Source organism: Sinohyriopsis cumingii, chromosome 14, assembly GCF_028554795.1.
Source record: "Sinohyriopsis cumingii isolate HCF-2022 chromosome 14, ASM2855479v2, whole genome shotgun sequence".
Classification (NCBI taxonomy): Eukaryota; Metazoa; Mollusca; class Bivalvia; order Unionida; family Unionidae; genus Sinohyriopsis; species Sinohyriopsis cumingii.
Genome location: NC_142974.1, coordinates 120,454,152 through 120,478,238, shown reverse-complemented (window position 1 = coordinate 120,478,238; position 24,087 = coordinate 120,454,152). Strand labels below are relative to the sequence as shown.

Sequence of the window (24,087 nt, the reverse complement as noted above, 5' to 3'; positions counted from 1 at the left end):
GTACTAGGAATTTCGTTTGGAAAGAAAATGTAAAAAACTATGAGTTATTTTTAAATTTGATATTTCATGGTGTTGATATGAGGCATGAAAACTCCCTAAAGAAACTTAAGACAATCAAGCCCACTATTGGAGAGTGGCCTCCTTTGTATCAAACAGACTGCAGAGATGAGGTGGTATTGTGCCATTCACATATTGGACACTCGTACCCCTGACTCACGTATACCTCCTGAAGGGTAAATCTAAGTCAGAATGTGTACCTTGCCAGTGTCCACAGACAGCAGAACACATTCTGTTGATTTCCACCTCGTCAGACAAAGTATTTTGATATGAACTGCTTGAGAAAAAAAACTGTGTGATGATGTACAACGCAAGAGAATCTTAGATTTTGAGAGATTTGGTTATTTTGTAACAACTTTTAATTATTTTTTATAAATTTATGCATTTCCTTTTTTGTTATTTTATATACATGTTAACATATTTTTAACATTGTTACATTTTATATTTTATCTTCTTGTACGTAATTTTTTTTAAAAACTAAAATTGTTTTGGGATTCATATTTAAATATCTGGAATATAACATTATGTTGACACTGCATAGCTACTGTTGTGCTGATGTGTTGTATCCATCCTTATTCTACTATGTCATTTTTATTACTAACTGTATTGCTAATTGTTGCATAAAAATGATGGAATTGGATTATTTACTGTCAGTCTTAGAGGACACACGGTACTAATGATATGGAAAAATGGGAACCAGCCTGGAAATGGGTGAACCTTTGTACATATGGGTTTGGCTGACCAGGATTTGTTAATAATGTAAGTTATGTTTTAGGGAAAGAATCTTTTGAGAGCTTATCCTAGTTGTAAATGAAAAATATAGAGACATTGTTTTACTGATGGACTTTCAGTCCTTTAATATTCTTGAGTTTGGAACACTCATTACTAAAATTAACACCTGACTCTTTGGTGAAGAATTGAAAGCATATATTTCAAACACATGCAGGTCCAGAAAATGCAGCAGCTCATATCCTTTCCTCAAAATAGAAGCTGACATCCAGGTTTTATCTGTACTGATATATATAGGTTTGATCATGAGCACTCAAAAATTTTAAGTTATTGAATGTTTAATATCATGGTGTTTGCATAGGTTTACTATGGGAACTGAATTGGTACCATGAGTCCTATAGATTTCACCACTGTATACAGACACTGGTCCTTAGAGAACAAAGAGTTGTAGTCCATGAGTTTATTTAATAGACTTGTTGCATTCACGCTAGTGTCTCAGTATTGACCCCCATTCGGAGGAAACCTCATTTTGTTACACATAGTAACCATATATAATCCATTCATATCCATAGACAGATAGATATCCATTTCAGTTTATACAAAAGCATGCCATGCCATAATCAAATTAGACTTTTCAGTTTAATACAAAAGCATGCCATGCCATAAACTGATAAGGCCAATATTACGTACAAGGTGTGCTGAATTGAATATAGTCACAGGGTTTGTAGGGGACCTTGAAAACACCTTGAAAATTCTAAATATTGTCTGGGTACTTTTAAAAGCCTTGATTTTCTTGAAACCAAAATGAATTAATAAATAGTTTTCTTTTTACAGAATTAAATAAAAAGAAAAAGGGAAAAAACTACAAACAAAAACAATCGCTCACTAAATTTGTGCCAGAGTGGAAATTTTTCCACAACTGGCCACTGCACAGTCATACATTTTGAACTTCCGATTGTACGAAACCCGGATGTAGCAGTGGTTTAAATTTGAATCATATTCTTCAACATGGCTGGCTGCCGATTTTTAACTTTGGTAGCTAAATGAAGAAAAATATAAAGTTTGGATTATAAGATCTTTACCAGGGAGCTTTGCAAAATGCAAATTATGCCAGAAGGATATTATTTTGATGCAGTCGGAGAGTTTGTCGATTTCCACCTCATGAGACAAGTATTTTTATATGAACTGCTTGAAAAAAACTGTATGATGATATACAACCCAAGAGAATCTTAGATTTTTTATATTTTACCATCTAAAGAAAACAAAGAGTTGTAGTCCATGAGTTTATTTAATAGACTTGTTGCATTCACACTAGTATCTCAGTATTGAATCCCATTTGGAGGAAACAACATTTTGTTACACACATTGATGATAATGGAATGCCTTTTTTCCAGGCCACTAATGATAACAACACAAAAGGTGACGTCTCTAGCATTTGCACTCTATGATGGAACAAGCAGAGATGAAAAGAAGTTAACCGATGATCAGAAGTCTCAGATGATTAAGTAAGTTTTGTGCAGTGTTGTTCTTGTTTAGTGTTGTCTTTGTTTAGTGTTGTCCTTGTTTAGTGTTGTCTTTGTTTAGTGTTGTCCTTGTTTCAGGTAATAATTAAAGTGTTGGATGATGTAGTTTTCACTCTTTCAATGGTAATGTGATTTTCTCGTTACAGACGTTGGTGTTAAAAATTTATCATGTGCTTCACTGTTCAAGTTTTACATATATATCAGTGTTAAGTGTTTACATGTTCATCTGTGTGAAGTGCTTACATGTATATCAGTGTTATGCTTTTACATGTACATCAGTGGTAAGTTTATACACATACATCATTGTGAAGTTTGTATATGTCCATCAGTGTTAAGTTTGTTCATGTCCATCAGTCTTAAGTTATTACATGTACATAAGTGTTATTACATGTACATCAGTCTTAAGTTATTACATGTAAGTTATTACATGTACATCAGTCTTAAGTTATTACATGTACATCAGTCTTAAGTTATTACATGTACATCAATGTTAAGTTTTTATAAGTACATCAATGTTAAGTTTTCACATGTACATCAGTCTTTTTACATGTACAGTATTTAAAATGTTACATAGATAATTATGTATAGAAAAGAATTAAAAATGCTCAGATGTCAGTGATGAAAACTTTCAATTATGCATCATTCGGATGAAAAGCTTAGTTTATGTTATTAATATTTAAAATGATGACTGATACAAAATTATATTCTTTAAAATGATGACTGATACAAAATTATATTCTTTATAATGATGACTGATACAAAATTATATTCTTTATAGTGATGACTGATACAAAATTATATTCTTTATAATGATGACTGATACAAAATTATATTCTTTAAAATGATGACTGATACAAAATTATATTCTTTAAAATGATGACTGATACAAAATTTCTGTTATTTTTATTAGAGAGAGCACAAAAACTGTAAACTGTACAGCATGTGCTTGGTCAACATGTATTGCATAATTTGTTACTTTATTGACTGAAGATATCAATTTTGATACATTTATTGTCATGATGATGATTGAACTGGCAAAGTCTAACCAGTCTAATTTCCTTTGGTGGTTTCTGCAATATTTTCTCGGTGCATTTGAAGCACATATCTCAATCTTTCCAACTTTCTTAATCATTGAAACCTTAGATACTAAATTTTAAGCGAAATGAACTTTTATGGGTTGATTTGTGGATGAAAATCTTTGAGCAGATATGTTTTTCAAATTTTAAAACTTGTCTGGTCACAGAAAAATTACAAATCAACACTGCTATAATTTTTTTTATGAAGAAAATAAGAGTGATGCAATACCGCCAGTGTATTGAGGACAGAATTAATGCACTTCTCGATCATTTGACAAAAAATGTTAGACATGTAGACCAATTAAAGTGTGTATTGAATGTAGGCCAATTAAAGTGTGTGTTGAATGTAGACCAATTAAAGTGTGTGTTGAATGTAGACCAATTAAAGTGTGTGTTGAATGTAGACCAGTTAAAGTGTATGTTGAATGTAGACCAGTTAAAGTGTGTGTTGAATGTAAATATTTGCTCAGTGTGTTTTGTGTTTGTATTTCTAATTCTAATCCAGATGGATTTTGTCCATTGTTGCCAAGTCTTTTGACCTGCAGATAGTAGTAAAATTAAATGTACTTTTTTCGTATGGTGTACTGTAATTATAGACTGTAATATATTAGCTACGATGTTGTCACCTCAACAATGTATGGGGTACTAATGTTAGTAATAGTAACGTATAGTAATATATAGTAATAGTAATACATAGTAATAGTAATATATAGTAATACATAGTAATATATAGTAATACATAGTAATAGTAATATATAGTAATACATAGTAATATATAGTAATACATAGTAATAGTAATATATAGTAATACATAGTAATATATAGTAATACATAGTAATAGTAATACATGCTAATACATAGCAATATATAGTAATACATAGTAATAGTAATACATACTAATACATAGTAATATATAGTAATACATAGTAATGGTAATATATAGTAATAGTAATACATAGTAGTATATAGATTATGCATTTTATGCTCATATTATGCTTGTTTTGCCATTTATATTAGCAACAATTCGACTTATATGGGGTTGGCATGTACGCACTTCACTCTCAGTCCTCTGTACTAATATTTACTTATGAGAAGGAGAGCAGACTGGTCTCAGTTTGTATTTACTTATGAGAAGGAGAGCAGACTGGTCTCAGTTTGTATTTAGATGGCGCTATACAGTTTCGCATTTTGCATAAGGGTTAGGATTTTAAAGAAAAAGAATTTCCCCGGTTTTCCTCACTGGTTATACTGGCTATTTAAAAAGACCTTGTATATCTTAGGTATAAGGCAAAGAACCTTTAATTCCCGTTATTTTGGTTATGATTGATGGGTGTACTATGGGTTATAGAGTATACAGCTTGACCTTACTTCAAATGTGCACCTTTCAAAAAAGTGCTAGCTCTACTTGGTCATTTTTACTTCCTGAACTTCAGAGGCAAATTGTATAAAAAAGAGCCGATAACTTTTTTTACATTTTATATATTTGGTAAATCATTCATTGCACTTTCAGAAGCTGGTATTGTCTAGTCTGGCAAAATTCATTTTCCCTATTTTAATAGCTGCTATGTATAGTGTACTTTAGACTAATTCAGACTGATTTTTTTAACACAAGGGAGCAGTCATTTTAGTTAGCACTGTGCTTAAATCATGTAAAATTTCCAAAAGTACAATATCCAAAAGAAATATCATCCACATTACATTAATGTAGCACAGAGGTATGCAAACATTCTCTCCACTGTGTGTTTTAAATGCGAACTACTTCACCTTACAACATACGTCACTCTCTCAAAAGTACATATTATCTGGTGAGCACCACCTTTCTTATGAGAAGAAGAGCAGACTGGTCTCAGTTTGTATTTACTTATGAGAAGGAGAGCAGACTGGTCTCAGTTTGTTTTTACTAAAACAGGTTTCAGAATGTTCACATAATTTAGGAAAACAGCCTTTTGCATAATCAGACTTAGGTCATTAACATCATTAATTTTCATTCATATTTATGTAGTAGCCTTTTGAGTACTTTATTTTGGGTTACTAAAGAATTTTTAGTTCATGATTGATTGGGTGGGTGGACATTTAAACCCTTGTGTTTGTGTCATCCATCAGTATAAATGGTTATTTTTCACAGCTTAGGCAAGACAAAAATTATCTCCAGCTTCTAAATAAAATTGGTGTTCCTTCTCCAGAATACAAAATATTTATGCCCAATATGAAGGCAGAAATTTGATTATTTATGATTTAATGTATATCCTTAATTCAGGAATGTTGACATTTTTAATGTTTTCCTTGCCAGGGATAGTGGCCATGTTTTTGTCCATCTGTATGTTAGAGGATCTGTCCAGTAAGAGAATATTATTATATTTGTGCATGTTATGTATTTTTCCTTACAGAAAATGCCCAGATTTGCTGACATTCTGGAGTTACATCTTCTATTACCATGGCTTCATGAGTGGACCTCTTGCTTTCTTCACCGATTATATTGATTTCATTGACGGCTCTAATTTCCTAGGCAAAGAAGGTCCGGATGGCACTCGGGTAATTAATGACTTTTGTCTCGTATGTTGTTATGTAGTTGTCACTTTTTGTGGTAAATACAGCAGCAACAGTGTTGTTAAAAATGTAATCATTATATTTGTAAGCAATTTCTTTTTGTCTTTATTGAATCCATCCTGCATTCAGAAAATTTCACCATTTTTCTTAATGGGGAGGGGGTATTTTGAGCCATAATTGTTCAGTTTTGAAACAGACCTTGTACATCAGTACACAGATGCATGTGAGACAATGTGTTCAATGGAATTTTGTTTGAATGTTTAAAGAAATGTAATTTGCAGTATCAGATTTCAAATTATATTACGTTGCTTACTTTTTCAGGGTTCTCTCTGATGCAGAAATCTGATATCAGTCGCTCAATTTTCTTTTAGTAATTATAGCAAGTAAGGCCATGTAATTAGTAAATATAGTGAGTGAACCCATGTAATTAGTAACTATAATTGGTGACGCCATGTAATTATCAATTATAATTGTTGAGACCATGTAATTAGTAATTATAGTGGATGAGGCTATGTAATTAGTAATTATTGTGGGTGATGCCATGTAATTAGTAATTATAATTGGTGAGACCATGTAATTAGTAATTATAGTGGATGAGGCCATGTAATTAGTAATTATTGTGGGTGAGGCCATGTAATTAGTAATTATAATTGGTGAGACCATGTAATTAGTAATTATAGTGGATGAGGCCATGTAATTAGTAATTATATTGGGATGTGCTGTTAATTAATAATTATAGTGGATGAGACCATTTCAACTAGGTTGTACACAGCAGATTTTTTGCTATGTTTTCAAATTAAGAGATCTTTGTTTTTGACTGTGGACCAAAGAGATCCTTGTTTTTAGATCGTGGAACAAAAGGATCTTTGATTTTAGACTGTGAACCACAAACATTTTGAGTTAAAATGCCTGGAGGATCCCACCTGAATATAAAGGGAACAGCCTTGAATTGTTACTTATTTAACAATTATGGTTTGAAATGCTTGAAATAGATGCAATATGTTAAACCATGTAATATTAACAGGGTTGCAAATTGAATCATAAAGGTTGGGGACACTGTGTTCCCCACTCTCTAGATTTGGGGGACATGCAACATTATGGAGGGACGAAGGAAAATAACAGTGCATAATGCACTAATAGTGTGATACAAATATCTTATTTGCTTCAGCATTTTTGTCACCTGAATTTTAGGGTCTGCACTGTGCTATCATATTCTTCTTAGACACTTACATTATTACAATAAACATTTTATCATGTGCTCAAGTAACTCATGACGACATGTTTGAATATCTGGTTAACCTGGAATGATCTGCACCATGCATTTAATCTATCTCCTTAACCTAAAATGCACTGCATTATGGGATTATCTGTTCCAGATCTTGCTGTCTCTTAACTTAGTGTACATATAAATAAATTAAATCTTCCTTGCTGTATGTGTGACATTACTTCTTATGTTATACTAATGGGCATAAAACACTTTACATTGCAATTCTGTTAACTACCATAACTTTGAATGCCTTCATTATCAGATACACAGTTTTTAAATTTTATAATCATTGTCTTAAAGTTTTTGTCACTTTTTGAAACTTTAGCCATTGCTAACGTGAACAGAGACACTGTTGGACATCAACTAATGAAACGTTGCTGGCATATTTTTTTCTCTGATGAGAAGGCATGACCTTGGAAACACACAGGTAGAAAATTTGGGTGTCATAGGATATAAAATTGAGGAAAATCTGCAAGCCAGCACTCATTCAGGAACACACAATTAGCATATTACATGGTGTTGTAGTATCATATAGTAAATCTGAAAATTGTGAAATAATAAGATATGAAAGTGTCAGCATACAGCTCATGACTGATAATTTATTCCATTGAGTTGAATTTATCTGCTGATTGCGCTTATCAGCTTTCCCATTGAGTTGAATCTGTCTTCTGATTGAACTTCTCAGTTTCATATTGAGTTGAATCTGTCTTCTGATTGAACTTCTCAGTTTCACATTAAGTTCCATCTGTCTTCTGATTGAACTTCTCAATTTCACGTTGAGTTCAGTCTATCAGTTATGATTGATGTCATCTGATTGAACTTATCAGTTTCACATGGAGTTAAATATGTCATAATCTGATTGATTGTATCAGTTTGATATTGAGTTAAGTCCATCAATTCTAATTGATCTAAACCATTTCACAATGTGTTCAGCCAGTCTTAATCTGATCCTATCCATTTCACATTGAGTTCAGTCTATTTTAATCTGATCTTATCCATTTCACATTGCATTCAGTTTGTATACACTGATCTTATTAATTTGATATTGAGTTCAGTCTGTCTTAATCTGATCCTTTCCATTTCACATTGTGTTCAGCCTGTCAGTGTATGATCTTATTAATTTCACTTTGTGTTCAGTCTGTCTTAATATGATTGGTCTTATCCATTTCACATTGTTTTGAAGTTCATAACATGCCAGTAAAAGTTCATAACATGCCAGTAAAGGTTCTGAGCATGAATGTTGAAAGTCAACCACTACAAAAGAAGAAATCCCCACAAGAAACAAAAAAGCAAAGGCTCTTTATTTTAATCTTGTGTAAAAAAGCCTATTTTCTTTGATTTCAGACTACTTCAGAAGCAAGGGAGCCACCAAATCCCATGGTAAAATTTTTAAAAGATCAAATTTATATCCTATTATTAACTGCTTTATATTACTGCTTTTAATGAATAGTTTGTGAACAAAGAATGAAAAAAGGGTAAAACAGTTATGACCATTTATGGAAGGTGATAACTTAATATCGTATAATTTCTACAATAACTCCATTTACAATTTCATCACCACTCCAGAGGCCAAGAGAGTCTGCCTTAGATGCAGGAGGTTGCAGATTTGAAACCCCGACTGAACCATACCAAAGACTTATTAAAATGGTACTAACATTGTCGCTCAGCATTGAGAGGTTAATATTAGGACCTGTCAGCCAGGTATCAGGATAATGTTACTGAGTGGGGCACAATGCTACATGTATGTGGCAGGAGGCCCCAGGGCTTGAGATCACTATGAACTGTCACACTGTAGACATCATAGCTATATGACTCAGATTGTAAAAGCTACATTAAAAATCCACACACACACAAAATATGGGTCTTTGAAGTAGTTATCTCTTACTAGAGGTGTGGTATCAACAATAATTCTTTTTAAGGGACCTCTAAGACATGGCAGTTTAATGGACTGCTAATACATGGCTGTTTAAGGGACTGCTAAGACATGTTTGTTTAAAGGACTGCTAAGATGTGACTGTTTATGGGACTGTAAAGACATGGTTGTTTAAGGGACTGCTAAGACATGGCTGTTTAAGGGACTGCTAAGATACAGCTGTTTAAGGGACTGCTAAGACATGGCATTTAAGGAACTGTTAGACATGGTTGTTTAAGGGACTGCTAAGGCAAGGCTGTTTAAGGGACTGATAAAACTCAGAATAGCCTGTTAAAGGGACTGTTAAGACATGGCTGTTTAAGTGACTGCTGTGACATAGTTGTTTAAGGGACTGCTAAGACATGTTTGTTTAAAGGACTGCAAAGATGTGACTGTTTAAGGGACTGTGAAGACATGGCTGTTTAACGGACTGCTAATATACAGCTGTTTAAGGGACTGCTAAGACATAGCTGTTTAAGGGACTGCTAAGACATGGCTGTTTAAGGGACTGTTAGACATGGCTGTTTTAGGGATTGCTAAGACATGGTTGTTTAAGGAAGCACTAAGACATGGTTGTTTAAGGGAGTACTAAGAGATGGCCAGTTACAGGTTTTAATGTCTAGAATAATTATTTTTGTGATTTCTACACTAATTCTGTTTAAGGGGCTGTTTAATAGATGATCATTCATTACAGGTGTAAATTCCACAAGAATTTTGTTATAGGGATTGCTGACTTGGGGCTGTTCAAGAAAGATGACCACTTTATAAAAGTGGAGTTTGTGCAATAATTATTTTTAATGGACCACGGAACTGTGGCTGTTTAACGATGTTGATAAATCAATACAAATGTAACTTTTTCAGGAATTATACTTAAGGAGCTACTAAGAAAAGTTAGAGTGAATTGATTTTTTTTTTAAATTTGAGACAAGAGACAAGTTTTAAAAAAACTGGTGTGCTTACCTGCTATAGGAAGCCTCCTGCTGTAGATAGAATAGATGCAGTTCTGCTGTAAAATATTTATTTGGAGCACCAGGTGCTAAGGTTCAATGTTGTTCCATTAAAGTTACAAGAAGGAGCTACATTTATATGATTTTTTTATGGCAGCTTTTATCATAATGATTATAATCTTATATCTGATTTCACCATTGTTTTATTATCTGCCATCTGATATAACCATCATTTTATAATCTACCTTCTGATATTAACATTGTTCCTGGAAATCAAGAACATTTAAGTGACCCTTTCTTAAAACTGCTAATTACAATTGGAACAAACTTGACAGAATTCATTCTGACATGAGGACCTTTGAATAGGGTATACATGATGTTGTTCTACCATCATATATGACTAACAAGCAAGATCCTTTTAGAGACTTTTCCAATAAATTGCAGAATAGAATTTAACAAAGCTTGACAGAAGGTATTCTCTATGAAACAAGTTTCATTTTTATATAACTTGTAATGATCTGCAATCAAATACCTTATAGCCAGTTAGTTTTAAAAAAGATGGAAAAACTTAAGCAATTTTGGGAAACTACTGAATAGACTTTCACCAACTCAGACAGAAGATGTGCTGTTATTAAGGGTTTTCACCAAATTAGTGCTAGACATCACTATAAACTCACACTGCAGACATCGTAGCGATATGACTTAAAGATTGTTAAAGCTACATTAAAAATCCAAATCACACACAAAATCAGATGGAAGACATGCTTGTGTTAAGGGCTTTCACCAAATCAGACAGAAGATATGCTGGAATTAAGGGCTTTCACCAAATCAGACAGAAGACATGCTGGAATTAAGGGCTTTCACCAAATCAGACAGAAGACATACTGGTATTAAAGGCTTTCACCAAATCAGACAGAAGACATACTGGTATTAAAGGCTTTCACCAAATCAGACAGAAGACATACTGGTATTAAAGGCTTTCACCAAATCAGACAGAAGACATACTGGTATTAAAGGCTTTCACCAAATCAGACAGAAGACATACTGGTATTAAAGGCTTTCACCAAATCAGACAGAAGACATACTGGTATTAAAGGCTTTCACCAAATCGGACAGAAGACATACTGGTATTAAAAACTTTCACCAAATCGGACAGAAGACATACTGGTATTAAAGGCTTTCACCAAATCAGACAGAAGACATACTGGTATTAAAGGCTTTCACCAAATCAGACAGAAGACATACTGGTATTAAAGGCTTTCACCAAATTGAACAGAAGATATGATGTTATTAACCTTGTTAGTGCTGTTTAGTTTCGCTTGACCTTGAAACCAGTGCTGATTTGATTCGAACTACCTTGTCTGTGTATGATGAATTGTTTTAGAACAATACAGACCTTTTGGACCAAATCCATATAACATCTTCAGAACTAGTATTTATAAACAGATTCCAGTGAAATTGTACAAAGTGATGCATATGTATGCATGAATATTGCTAATACTAAAAATGTCTGTGAAATTGATGTTTGTTCATTTTTATCATAGCAACCAAATAGAGAAAAACAGTGGGAAAGTATTTTTTTTATAAAATAATTAATTATAGTATATACCTTTCCATCAGATATAGTTATTTTGAATGTTTGTATGGACAGTTAATTTTTTCCTACACATTACAAATCCTCAGTCCATTACTTTTAGGCCTATGCTAGATAATTAAAACATTTTTACTTTCAAACATGTCTTTTCATTTCGGTATGTTACAATATTTAGATGATGCAATATTTATGTAGTTATTATAAACAGATTTTCTCTATATAAAATATAATTCTATTCAATTATAGTTCATTAATACCAATACTAATTATACTTAAAGTTATGAATGATTATAGATTTACTTTGGTTGCCATAGCAACCAAAAGATAATGTAAGTGTTTGAAAGGTTTATAAATACTTTTTAAAATAATATTGTTGGCAGAATCTTTTATCCAACTAAATACAGCATTCTTTTTTCAAAAAAATCAAGGTTATCAAGTTGTTTTAATTATGAATGTAAAATATTAATTATCAATGTAGAACAGTTATATTGGTCATGTTTTAGGGTGAAGAAAATGCTGTTTATGCATTGAAATCAAACTAACAGAAAACTAGTCCTGCTATTATTAGCACACGATTAATGATTGGCCTAGATTGGATATCCACAGACATCACTGTTCTGTGCCATAAACATATGATATCCACACACAGAGCTAGGTAATATTTGACAAGAAATGTATGGTTCCCGCATACAAAGCCAGGTGACATCATCCTTATATATATGGATTTATTTGTATCTCGTGCCTCCACCATTATCTCTTCTTCAAACATTTGAATATATAAATGTAACTGTCTAGAGTAAACCATTGAAAACATCAAAATTTTGGATGCAATCAGCATTCATTGCTATTTTCATTACAACGTAGACCAAAAATAGTTCTTCGCATCTGGACACGTTATAACTATATAAGGAAGCGGTGAATATTTTTATTTAACTCCAGTCAATACCTCTGGGTATTGACCCATAGCAAAAATGTTAAACTAATGGGACTATTTATGAAGTATATAATAAAGAATAATGTTTGTTGCAGGCTGTACGTTTGTGAATTTTTCATGTGGCTCAGACGTGCAAGAGAAGTATCTTATTTTGATAAAATTTCATTGTTTTTAAATCAGAATATTTTTGTGTGAATATTCATAGTTCCTTACCTATACATTGTGAATTTCAGCCTACTGTGGCACGCAAGGCTGGAGAGTCAGCAGTATTTGGTGTACTCATGTTGTGCCAGCCTATCTTCTGTCCATGGGACTTTTTATTGAGTAAGTTATTCAGTCTGTCTTCTGTCCATGGGACTTTATCTTAAGTTATTCAGCCTGTGTTTTGTCCATGGGACTTTATCTTAAGTTATTCAGCCTGTCTTTTGTCCATGGGACTTTATCTTAATTTATTCAAGTGGGTGGGTAGATTGGTAACTTTTAGGTGTGAAAGTGATGGTGTAAGTGGAAGTGCATGTTTGACACAAAGTGTAGGTGTATGTCAACTATTAGGTCTAACACAAAGTCCTAATGTATGTCTAGCCAAATAAACATAATTATCACATTTCCTATGACATTGGTGTTAGGAGAGGCAGTGGTCTAGATTGCAGGATTTGGGGTTCTGCTTTTAACATTTCACTGCAATGTTTTGCATGTAAAATAATTAAACCTGATAAGTGGATTCATCTTCTACTTGTTGTTTTCAGTAGTAGATCAGTGACCATGTTGCAGTTAGATTAAATTTTGGTATCCAGCACCATTCCATTATGTTACACAATTTTTGTAACACTTGCAATCAGTGACATAAAAAATGATACATGGCAGGCACTATTACTATCCATCCATTTGGCCAATGGCAGCTTTTATCTTCTTTTTTATAAGGGCAAGATCTGTTTTCTTCAGGGTATAATCATAAGAATTTACCCAAAATACATCATTGAAAAAAGATATACCCTGACATTGACAGCCACTGAACTCAAAGGTCAAGGTCACAAGGAACTATGTAGCTTTGATGTAAGTGGGTCATAGGTTAAAGTCTTAGATCTATCTATTATTGCTTTGATGAATTGACATAAAGTAAAGCAAAGATGTTTGCCATAGGCTGTAAATAGCATTAGTAGTGTGAAAGTTAAAGGTCTAAGGTTCAAAGTACAACCTGGGGATAATAGATCCAAGCATGAAAGGTCAAGATCCCAATGCAAATTGTTTTATTAGTTGTGCATGGTTATTAAAAGGTGTATGATGGGGCCATGCACAGATTAATGTATTGTCTAATTTGTCCATTTCAGCTGAGGAGTTTTACACAAATTACAACTTTTTCCAGAGGCTGATGTACACTTTTATAACAATGTCGATGTGTAGGCCAAAATATTACCTTGCCTGGAGATTAGGTAAGACATGTATAAAGACATCAGAAAAATACCGTATATTATACAGTCATTTCAACTGCACACAAAATAGAGCCTAATACACCATCACATAATGAGCCAGCATATCAAGATCTGTGCTGTTTGTTCCACTGATTACTCTTAACAAACTGCATAGATGCAAATCTGCTGGCACATTATGGATGTTTATAGTTTGGAATTGGACTCTGCTTATAATTGTGTTATACTGAAATCTGCCTAATTGATTGTCATTGTCATTATATTGCTATTCTACCAAGTGACAGTTATTGATTCTTTCCGGTCATTTTCATTAACATTTCATTTTCTTTTTCATATATGATAATTATTAGTATCATTTGTGTTTTAATCTTTTCTTCTTTTTCTCTTTGCTTCAAAATTGTGCATGCACCATAATATGTATTCCTGTTCATTTCCTGCATGTTATGTTGCAGTAATGTCCCTCTGTCTATCCATGGTCTATATAATTCCTGGACAATATCATGAGTTCTTCATCTGCAGTTATCCCCAGGATCTAAATGTGGATGGCTTGATTTTGTAGCTTAGAATAAGCCTGTAAATCACAGGGTGAAAGATCAAGGTCACTGTGACTGAAATCAGATAAATCATTTTTGTGCATTAATATTAGTTCTAAATTCTAACTTCTAGATCAAAATAAAGATCTGTCCTAATATTTTGTGGATGGCTTGGTATTGATTTTTGGGGGTCAAAAAGTGCAAGGTCAAGGTCACTGGCAAAAAGAAATCCATGTCCCTTAGCCAAAGTTTGCAGTTCACTTACATATAAGGTAAAGAAATGAAGCCTGTTGATTTTGGGATCAACAATCATTACGTCAGAGTCACTGATCATAAGAAGAAAAATGATTTTCTTTTAATAACTTTAGTTGTATACCATGTACTTTGACCAAGATTTAGTGAGTGTGTGCATTTAAAGTATAGAAGAGACCTATTGGTTTTGGGGTAGAGGTTAAAGGTTATTATCATTGTGACTCAAAGGAAAAATTCATTTTGTAGAGAGAATAACTTTAGTTCTATAGTAAATGTCTTGAGTAGGATTTATAGATAGATTGCACTCAGGAAGCATTTAGATTCTGGGGAAAAAAGGTTGGAGGTTAATGGCCTGGTAAGCCTAATATTTAAAAAAATGATTTCTACAGCGTAATTTTAGTTCCAGACTGCATACCTTAACCAAATGTCCAGGTCATTGAGACCCATTGGTTAATACACTCCTGCATCAGACACATCAATCTAGTACCTGTATAGAATACTATTAAACAATGTGTGTCTTCTAGAGTAGAGGATTACTAAACATGGGGTGAGCATATAATATGCTATTAAACATGGGGGTGAGCATTTAATATGATATTAAACATGGGGTTGGCATATAATATGCTATTAAACACGGGATTGGCATATAATATTCTATTAAACATGGAGTGGGCATATAATATGCTATTAAACATTGGGTTGGCATATGATATGCTATTAATCATGGGGTTGGCATATAATATGCTATTAATTATGGGGTGGGCATATAATATGCTATTAAACATGGGGTTGGCATATAATATGCTATTAAATATGGTGTTAGCATATAATATGCTATTAAACATGGGGTTGGCATATAATATGCTATTAAACACGGGATTGGCATATAATATTCTATTAAACATGGAGTGGGCATATAATATGCTATTAAACATTGGGTTGGCATATAATATTCTATTAAACATGGGGTTGGCATATAATAAGCTAGTAATTATGGGGTGGGCATATAATATGCTATTAAACATGGGGTTGGCTTATAATATTCTATTAAACATGGGGTTGGCATATAATATGCTATTAAACATGGAGTGGGCATATAATATGCTATTAAACATGGGGTTGGCATATAATATTCTATTAAACATGGGGTTGGCATATAATATGCTATTAAACATGAGGTTGGCATATAATATGCTATTAAACATGGGGTTGGCATATAATATTCTATTAAACATGGGGTTGGCATATAATATGCTATTAAACATGGGGTTGGCATATAATATTCTATTAAACATGGGGTTGGCATATAATATGCTATTAAACATGGAGTGGGCATATAATATGCTATTAAACATAGGGTTGGCATATAATATGCTATTAAACATAGGGTTGGCATATAATATGCTATTAAACATAGGGTTGGCATATAATATGCTATTAAACATGGGGTTGGCATATAATATGCTATTAATTATGGGGTGGGCATATAGTACACCATTCACAGTACTGTTGTTTCATGAATTAAGAATACTTTATACATTCTTACTTCAGGTAAGCAGTAGTGGTAGTGATCTTAAGACAGCGCTTAACAACAGGACCCAGTTCAAAAGAATAATGGTTTTCAACAAACTATTTTTAAATTATTGTCCCCAGCCTTTTGCAAAAAGCTTGGGTCATAGTATCCATGTCTCTGTCTGACTGTAAAACCTCGTTTCCACTTTATAACTTGAAAGCTTTTTGAGGTTTTGTTTCCACTGAAACTTCTTGTATGCAAGCATCATACTTAGAAGGTGTCATATATTTAATTGTGGGTCCTATCATACTAATTAGAAGGTGTCATATATTTCATTGTGGGTCCTATCATACTAATTAGAAGATGTCATATATTTCATTGTGGGTCCTATCATACTATTAATTAGAAGGTGTCATATATTTCATTGTGGGTCCTATCATACTAATTAGAAGGTGTCATATATTTCATTGTGTGTCCTATCATACTAATTAGAAGGTGTCATATATTTCATTGTGGGTCCTATCATGCTAATTAGAAGGTGTCATATATTTCATTGTGGGTCCTATCATACTAATTAGAAGGTGTCATATATTTCATTGTGGGTCCTATCATACTAATTAGAAGGTGTCATATATTTCATTGTGGGTCCTATCATACTAATTAGAAGGTGTCATATATTTCATTGTGGGTCCTATCATACTAATTAGAAGGTGTCATATATTTCATTGTGGATCCTATCATACTAATTACAAGGTGTCATATATTTAATTTTGGGTCCTATCATACTAATTAGAAGGTGTCATATATTTCATTGTGGGTCCTATCATACTAATTAGAAGGTGTCATATATTTCATTGTGGGTCCTATCATACTAATTAGAAGGTGTCATATATTTCATTGTGGGTCCTATCATACTAATTAGAAGGTGTCATATATTTCATTGTGGGTCCTATCATACTATTAATTAGAAGGTGTCATATATTTCATTGTGGGTCCTATCATACTATTAATTAGAAGGTGTCATATATTTCATTGTGGGTCCTATCATACTATTAATTAGAAGGTGTCATATATTTCATTGTGGGTCCTATCATACTAATTAGAAGGTGTCATATATTTCATTGTGGGTCCTATCATACTAATTAAAAGGTGTCATATATTTAATTGTGGGTCCTATCATCCAGCACATTTTGATTTTTTTCTTAATTCTTTGTGCTCAATAATTTTCAAGTAATCTAATATTAAGGGAAGAAACTTTGTTTATTTATATATCATCATTGTGGGGATGGGGTGTGAGTGTGTTGCATAAAATGTAATTTGTGTGATTTGGATTTTTAACATAGGCTTAACAATTCTTCAGTCATATTGCTACGATGTCTGCAGTGTGACAGTTTATAGTGATGTCTAGCACTGGGGTATCATGCCACAGATGTGTAGCATGATGTTCCACCCAGTTACATTATTCTGACACCAAGCCGACCAGTCTTAATACTAACTTCTTAATGCTGAGCTGTTAGTACCATTTTTGTAAGTCTTTGGTATGACTCAGCAGGGAATCGAACCCATGACCTCCTGCATCCAAAGCTGACTCTCTAACACTAGGCCACCGGAGCAGTCCTGTTGCATACAAAATTGAGGTCCAATGTTAAAGATCAAACTCATGACTCACTAAAGTATTGTAACTTTTCATTCACACTTCCATTCCACTGTATATGTGTAGAGCTGTTTGAGATTAATTGATGAAACTTGATATACTTGAATATCCTAATTGGTAGGTGTGTGGCCATGGCAACCATGTCTTGAAAGGCAGTGCTAGAGTGTTTTAAATCTTTTATATGCTAGTATAATTTTGTTGAATTTTGCAACATGATATTAAAACAGCACCTAATATTGCAACTTGGTAAGAATTATACCCCTGCAAATATTTTAGTAAGCAATCCTGATTTCATGACCACTTAACAGTTTTATTGTAATATTTTATAATTGTGTAATTTCTAGTATTTTTAATATTTTAAGTTTTCTGTCCTTTATTGTCATTAATAAAAGACTTCTGACAGTTTTGAGATCAAGAGATAAAGCTTGGTATATATATATATATATATATATATATATATATATATATATATTGCATTGCCACTACTTCATGTATCATTGAATCAGCTGATTTTAGCCACAACACGTTGTAGCCGAGTGTGACCATTTTGAGATGTTCCCTCAGACTTCGCAATGCTCATTACCCGTTTGCCTGTTTTGTACAACAATACAAGATTTTAAAATTCAGTTACCTGCACAAACATTCGAAGATGAGAATAATATATTTGGATAGGTCTGTCACGACTGATCATATTGTCTAATACTATGTTTAATTAGAAGAATTAAAACACCGAGTTACTATTGTGAGGTTATTTGGATTGGCCGATCAGTTGCAATACCCACCAATCCATGCTTTGTTTACCAGAATGTTTACACATGCCAAACTTGTATATAAAGAGCATCTTTGTTCCAAGTCAGAGACAGATAGGGATAGGAATATAAGGTAGCAGACAGATAGAGGAAATGGGCTGGTGAATATTAAGATCTAGAATAAAGATTAAGTCAAGAAATATGAGAGGTAATTTTTGGAGAAGGAAAATTCAATGTATAAAATTTTGAAGAATAATTTGGAACTTAGAATTTAAACTACAAGTTCCTATAAGCAGAAGAATTTTCACACGAATTTTGGAACCCAGATTTTGATTTCAAAATTCAAAACTTATTGCCCACATTATATATGTTTAACACTCAGGCTTAGTTTTAGTAAATTAGATTGGTTTTAGCTAATCGAAATATATTCATTATGGTTGAATCTACTGGTATAATTCTATAAGTAAAAGTTGAATCTGTAAACTGGTAAAAAGGGTGTAGTTTTGTTTTACAGTTGAGAAATGTTTGAATAAATCTTTCCTGGATTTTTAATCTTTCTTTATTGTTGTTTTATCTCTATTGCTAAAGTCAGACGAACCCTTGTAGCATCAAGGTCTGAAAAAGAAAACTAAAATCCTGAGTAATTTTCCAGACCCATGAGGTTACAATATATATATATATATATATATATATATATATATATATATATATATATATATATATATATATATATATATATATATATGCAGATGCCTCAGCATTGTACATTTGATGTTCTACATTCAAGGTCAAGGTGACATGTATCTATTTCTTGGCTGCTTTCTTATCTTAAAAACTATTTGAGGTTCATGGATGAACAATGGTACAATTATGTGTCTCATTTTAATGGAATATAATGTATTACAGTCTTGATTTTTTTAATTGTTAAAGTCATTGATACATTTTTTCCTTGTAATGCACTTATCCTTTAATGCTGTTTGAAATAGAGGCATGAAACTTGGTTACTTTCAAAATAATCCTAATAAATGCACAGTTTTGTACCAGGTTCACAGAACAATTTCAACATTGTATACTTTTGGTGACATCACGATGGTAGTCAAAAATATAAATTCAATTTTACTTCCTATTTCAGCTGATGCAGTGAATAATGCTGCAGGTCTAGGGTACCGCAAGTCGAATGAAATGTTGAAAGAGGATTGGGATCTTCTCAACAACATAGACATTATAAAACTAGAGGTGAGACCAGTTTTACTGGTAATTGTTTGAAATGGACAAATGTGAAACAGTTGTAGTTTTATTACTTCCTTTTCTTAAATACGGTAAAATAGTTGTATAACTTACCTCAGTGTACCATAAAAATTCTTCACTGTATCTATAATTTGTTATGTTACTATTTTCATTTGTTTTATGTGGCAAGAGGCATGAGAAAGAAGACCATTGGAAATACAGGTTTAATGCCACCTAAACCAACCATGCTGTGTTCATGAGAAATTTACTTCACTTCGATTTCCACAGCATGATAAAACCAAAATGAAGTGATGAAATTATAAAATTCACAAACTGGCAACATTATATAGATTGTAAATTCTTGGTGTGCTTGTTCATACTAAATTTTATGGAAACTTTTATTGTAGTTGTCACATTGTGTGATGATACCTACCTGTAACAGTGTCACACTTTATGATGATACCATCCTGTAGCAATGTGACACTGATAATACCTATCAATATCAATGTCACAGGGTGATGATACCAGACCTATAACAATGTCATACAGTGTGATGGTACCAACTTATAACAGTGTCACACTGTTTGATGATCCTACCTGTAACAATGTAACACTGTGTGATGATACCAGACCTATAACAATGTCACACTGTGTGATGATACCTGACCTATAACAATGCCACACAGGGTGGTGATACCAGACCTATAAAAATGCCACACAGGGTGGTGATACCAGACCTATAACAATGCCACACAGGGTGATGATACCATACCTATAACAATGCCACACTGTATGATACCTACCTGTATACACTGATAGTGAGACCTTCTTATAGTGATACAGCCTTTTAGTGAGACCATCTTTTAGTGATACAGCCTTTTAGCAAGACCATCTTTTAGTGACACAGCCTTATAGTGTAGTGGACCATCTTTTAGTGATACAGCCTTTTTAGTGAAACCATCTTTTAGTGATACAGCCTTATAGTGAGACCTTCTTATAGTGATACAGCCTTATAGTGACACCTTCTTATAGTGATACAGCCTTATAGTGAGACCTTCTTATAGTTATACAGCCTTATAGTGACACCTTCTTATAGTGATACAGCCTTATAGTGAGACCTTCTTATAGTTATACAGCCTTATAGTGATACAACCTTATAGTGAGACCTTCTTATAGTGATACAGCCTTACAGTGAGACCTTCTTATAGTTATACAGCCTTATGGTGATACCTTCTTATAGTGATACAGCCTTATAATGAGACCATCTTTTAGTGATACAGCCTTATAGTGCAGTGAACCATCCTTTAGTGATACAGCCTTATAGTGAGACCATCTTATAGTGATACAGCCTTATAGTGAGACCTTCTTATAATGATACAGCCTTATAGTGAGACCATCTTTTAGTGATACAGCCTTATAGTGCAGTGGACCATCTTTTAGTGATACAGCCTTATAGTGCAGTGGACCATCTTTTAGTGATACAGCCTTATAGTGAGACCATCTTATAGTGATACAGCCTTATAGTTTAGTGAGACCATCTTATAGTGATACAGCCTTATAGTGAGACCTTCTTATAGGAAACCCATTTTGTAGCATTGTTGCCATATAGCACTAAAGCCTGACAGTGCATCCACTTTGTAGTGAGATCTTTGTATGTTGAGACCACCTTGTAGTCAAACCATCTTATAATTAAGTACACTGTACATTGTAGAATGATAGTTACATTCTATAATGTGCTGTATTGAGTTTTGCTTGCAAATTTTGTATGTAAGGAATACTCCTGTACAATCTTCCATGGTTCATTCTATAATGTTCTGTATTGAGTTTTGCTTGAAAATTTTGTACAATCTTCCATGGTTCATTCATTAATGTGCTTTGTTGAGTTTTGCTTGAAAATTTTGTGTGTAAGGAATACTCCTGTACAATTTTCTGTGGTGCATTCTTGATTGCATTTTTACTCCAGGAGTATATAAAACTTGTAGAAAACCTAACTGCCTGATCATTAATGAAAGGTTTGTGTGTAGTAGATGCAGATGTTTGCATGTTTATATATTGGTCCAATTTGTGAATGAGGTAGCTTGTGTTGATTAATATTTGACTAAAACAATGTTTGAACCCAGGCTGTCTCTGTACAAAAGTATACATTGAATTTCTTGAAGTTTTAACATAATAAAATAAAATAGAGACGGACAGTAATACATATAATTATATTGTTATAAAGGATATACAATGTATCAATTTTAAACATTTTTATACAGTTTTATATAGTACATTGGCATTAAGGCCTTTAGGATACAAAGTATCTAAAATATGAATCCAGTAAGTTTCTTTTATAGTTTATTCATGTCATCCTTTTCTTTCAAAACATTTCATGCCTGAAAAAGCATAAAGAAAATGGGAACTAGTTGCACAGAATTTTCAGCATGTGTGTTATTGTTTTTTATCCCAGTTTTCAAGTTTTAAAGAAAATCTCTTCTAATTCCCCATTAAGATCTCAGAAAGACATCAATTCCTTGAATTTGTTTTCTTACAGACCTGTGACAGTCTAAAACTAAACATTGATAGCTGGAATAAGCAGACCAGTCTCTGGCTGAGACGAATAATTTATGACCGAGCACCAGAATCATTCAGAGTTCCATTAGTATTCATGATCAGTGCTTTCTGGCATGGATTTTATCCTGGATACTATCTGACCTTTGCAACAGGAACACTTTTTACCTTTGCTGCTAGACAGGTAAGTTTGACAATGAGGAATAAGGTAATGTTGTTAAGGAATGAAGTAATTTTGTTGAGGAATAAGGTAAAGATGGGTAATAAGATCGTGATGTTAATGAATAGGATAATGATATTGGTGGGAATAAGGTAATGATGGGAATATGGTAATGGAAGGAATACGGTAATGATGTTAAGGAATAAGGTAATAAAGGTGAGGAATGATGTTATGATGATGTGGAGTAAGGTAATGGTGATGAGGAATAAGGTAGTGATATTGAGTAATAAGGTAATGATGTTGAGGAATGTAGTAATGATGTTGAGGAATAAGATAATGATGAGGAGGAATAAGGTAATTGTGGGGAAGAAGATAATAATGATGGGAATAAGGTAATGGGATTGAGGAATAAGGTAATGGTGATGAGGAATAAGGCGATAGTGGGGAATATGGTAAATGATGTTGAGGAATAAAAAAAATGATTGTGAGAAATAAGGTCATGGTGGGGAAAAAGAAAATAGTGAAGGGAATAAGGTAATGGTGGGGAATATGGTAATAATGTTGAGGAATAAGGTAATGGTGGGAATAAATAATACTGATGGAAATAAGGTAAATTAAAATGATGATAAGGAATAAGGTAATGGTGGGGAATAAATAATACTGATGGAAATAAGGTAAATTAAAATGATGATAAGGAATAAGGTAATGGTGGGGAATAAGATAATACTGATGGAAATAAGGTAAATTAAAATGATGATAAGGAATAAGGTAATGGTTGGGAATAAATAATACAGATGGAAATAAGGTAAATTAAAATGGTGATAAGGAATAAGGTAATGGTGGGGAATAAGATAATACTGATGGAAATAAGGTAAATTAAAATGATGATAAGGAATAAGGTAATGGTTGGGAATAAATAATACTGATAGAAATAAGGTAAATTAAAATGATGATAAGGAATAAGGTAATGGTGGGGAATAACGTAATGGTGGGAATAAGGTAAATTAAAATGATGATAAGGAATAAGGTAATGGTTGGGAATAAGATAATGGTGGGAATAAGTAACGATGTTGAAGAATAATGTCTAATCCATCGTTCCCCTTTTTCCTTGTAACGGAAACTCCATCTACACCGAATGAGGGAGAGCATTCCTATTTTTTCTATATTCTAAGCAGATTAGATGACAGCAAAGGTTTCAGTTCCTAATGTGGCCATCAGACAGAGGGAACTACAATCAAAGGTCACACTTTCATGTGATGATGTAATATGGACTCTTCTTTTTTTGCCTGAACTCCATCAACACTGAATGGGGGAGGGTGATCATATTTCCAATGAATTTTCAGGAATAGTAGGAAAGTAAGTGATGACAAATGGGGTAGAGGGATAAAATGGTATAGATTTTTGTGATGGATTCCAACTCAGTTGAGTGATCAAAT

At 33.0% G+C, this 24,087-nt stretch overlaps 1 protein-coding gene across 1 annotated transcript in view; it reads left to right on the top strand.

Moving 5' to 3' along the window:
• LOC149784716 (membrane-bound glycerophospholipid O-acyltransferase 2-like) overlaps positions 1–24,087 on the top strand; it is a 49,156-nt gene that overhangs the window by 12,486 nt on the left and 12,583 nt on the right. The window contains exons 4-10 of the mRNA XM_089932742.1: positions 2,181–2,291; positions 5,773–5,917; positions 8,544–8,579; positions 12,820–12,910; positions 13,915–14,016; positions 19,847–19,950; positions 22,475–22,675. Of these exons, the coding sequence (XP_089788868.1) occupies positions 2,181–2,291; positions 5,773–5,917; positions 8,544–8,579; positions 12,820–12,910; positions 13,915–14,016; positions 19,847–19,950; positions 22,475–22,675 (790 nt within the window). The remainder of the gene's footprint in view (positions 1–2,180; positions 2,292–5,772; positions 5,918–8,543; positions 8,580–12,819; positions 12,911–13,914; positions 14,017–19,846; positions 19,951–22,474; positions 22,676–24,087) is intronic.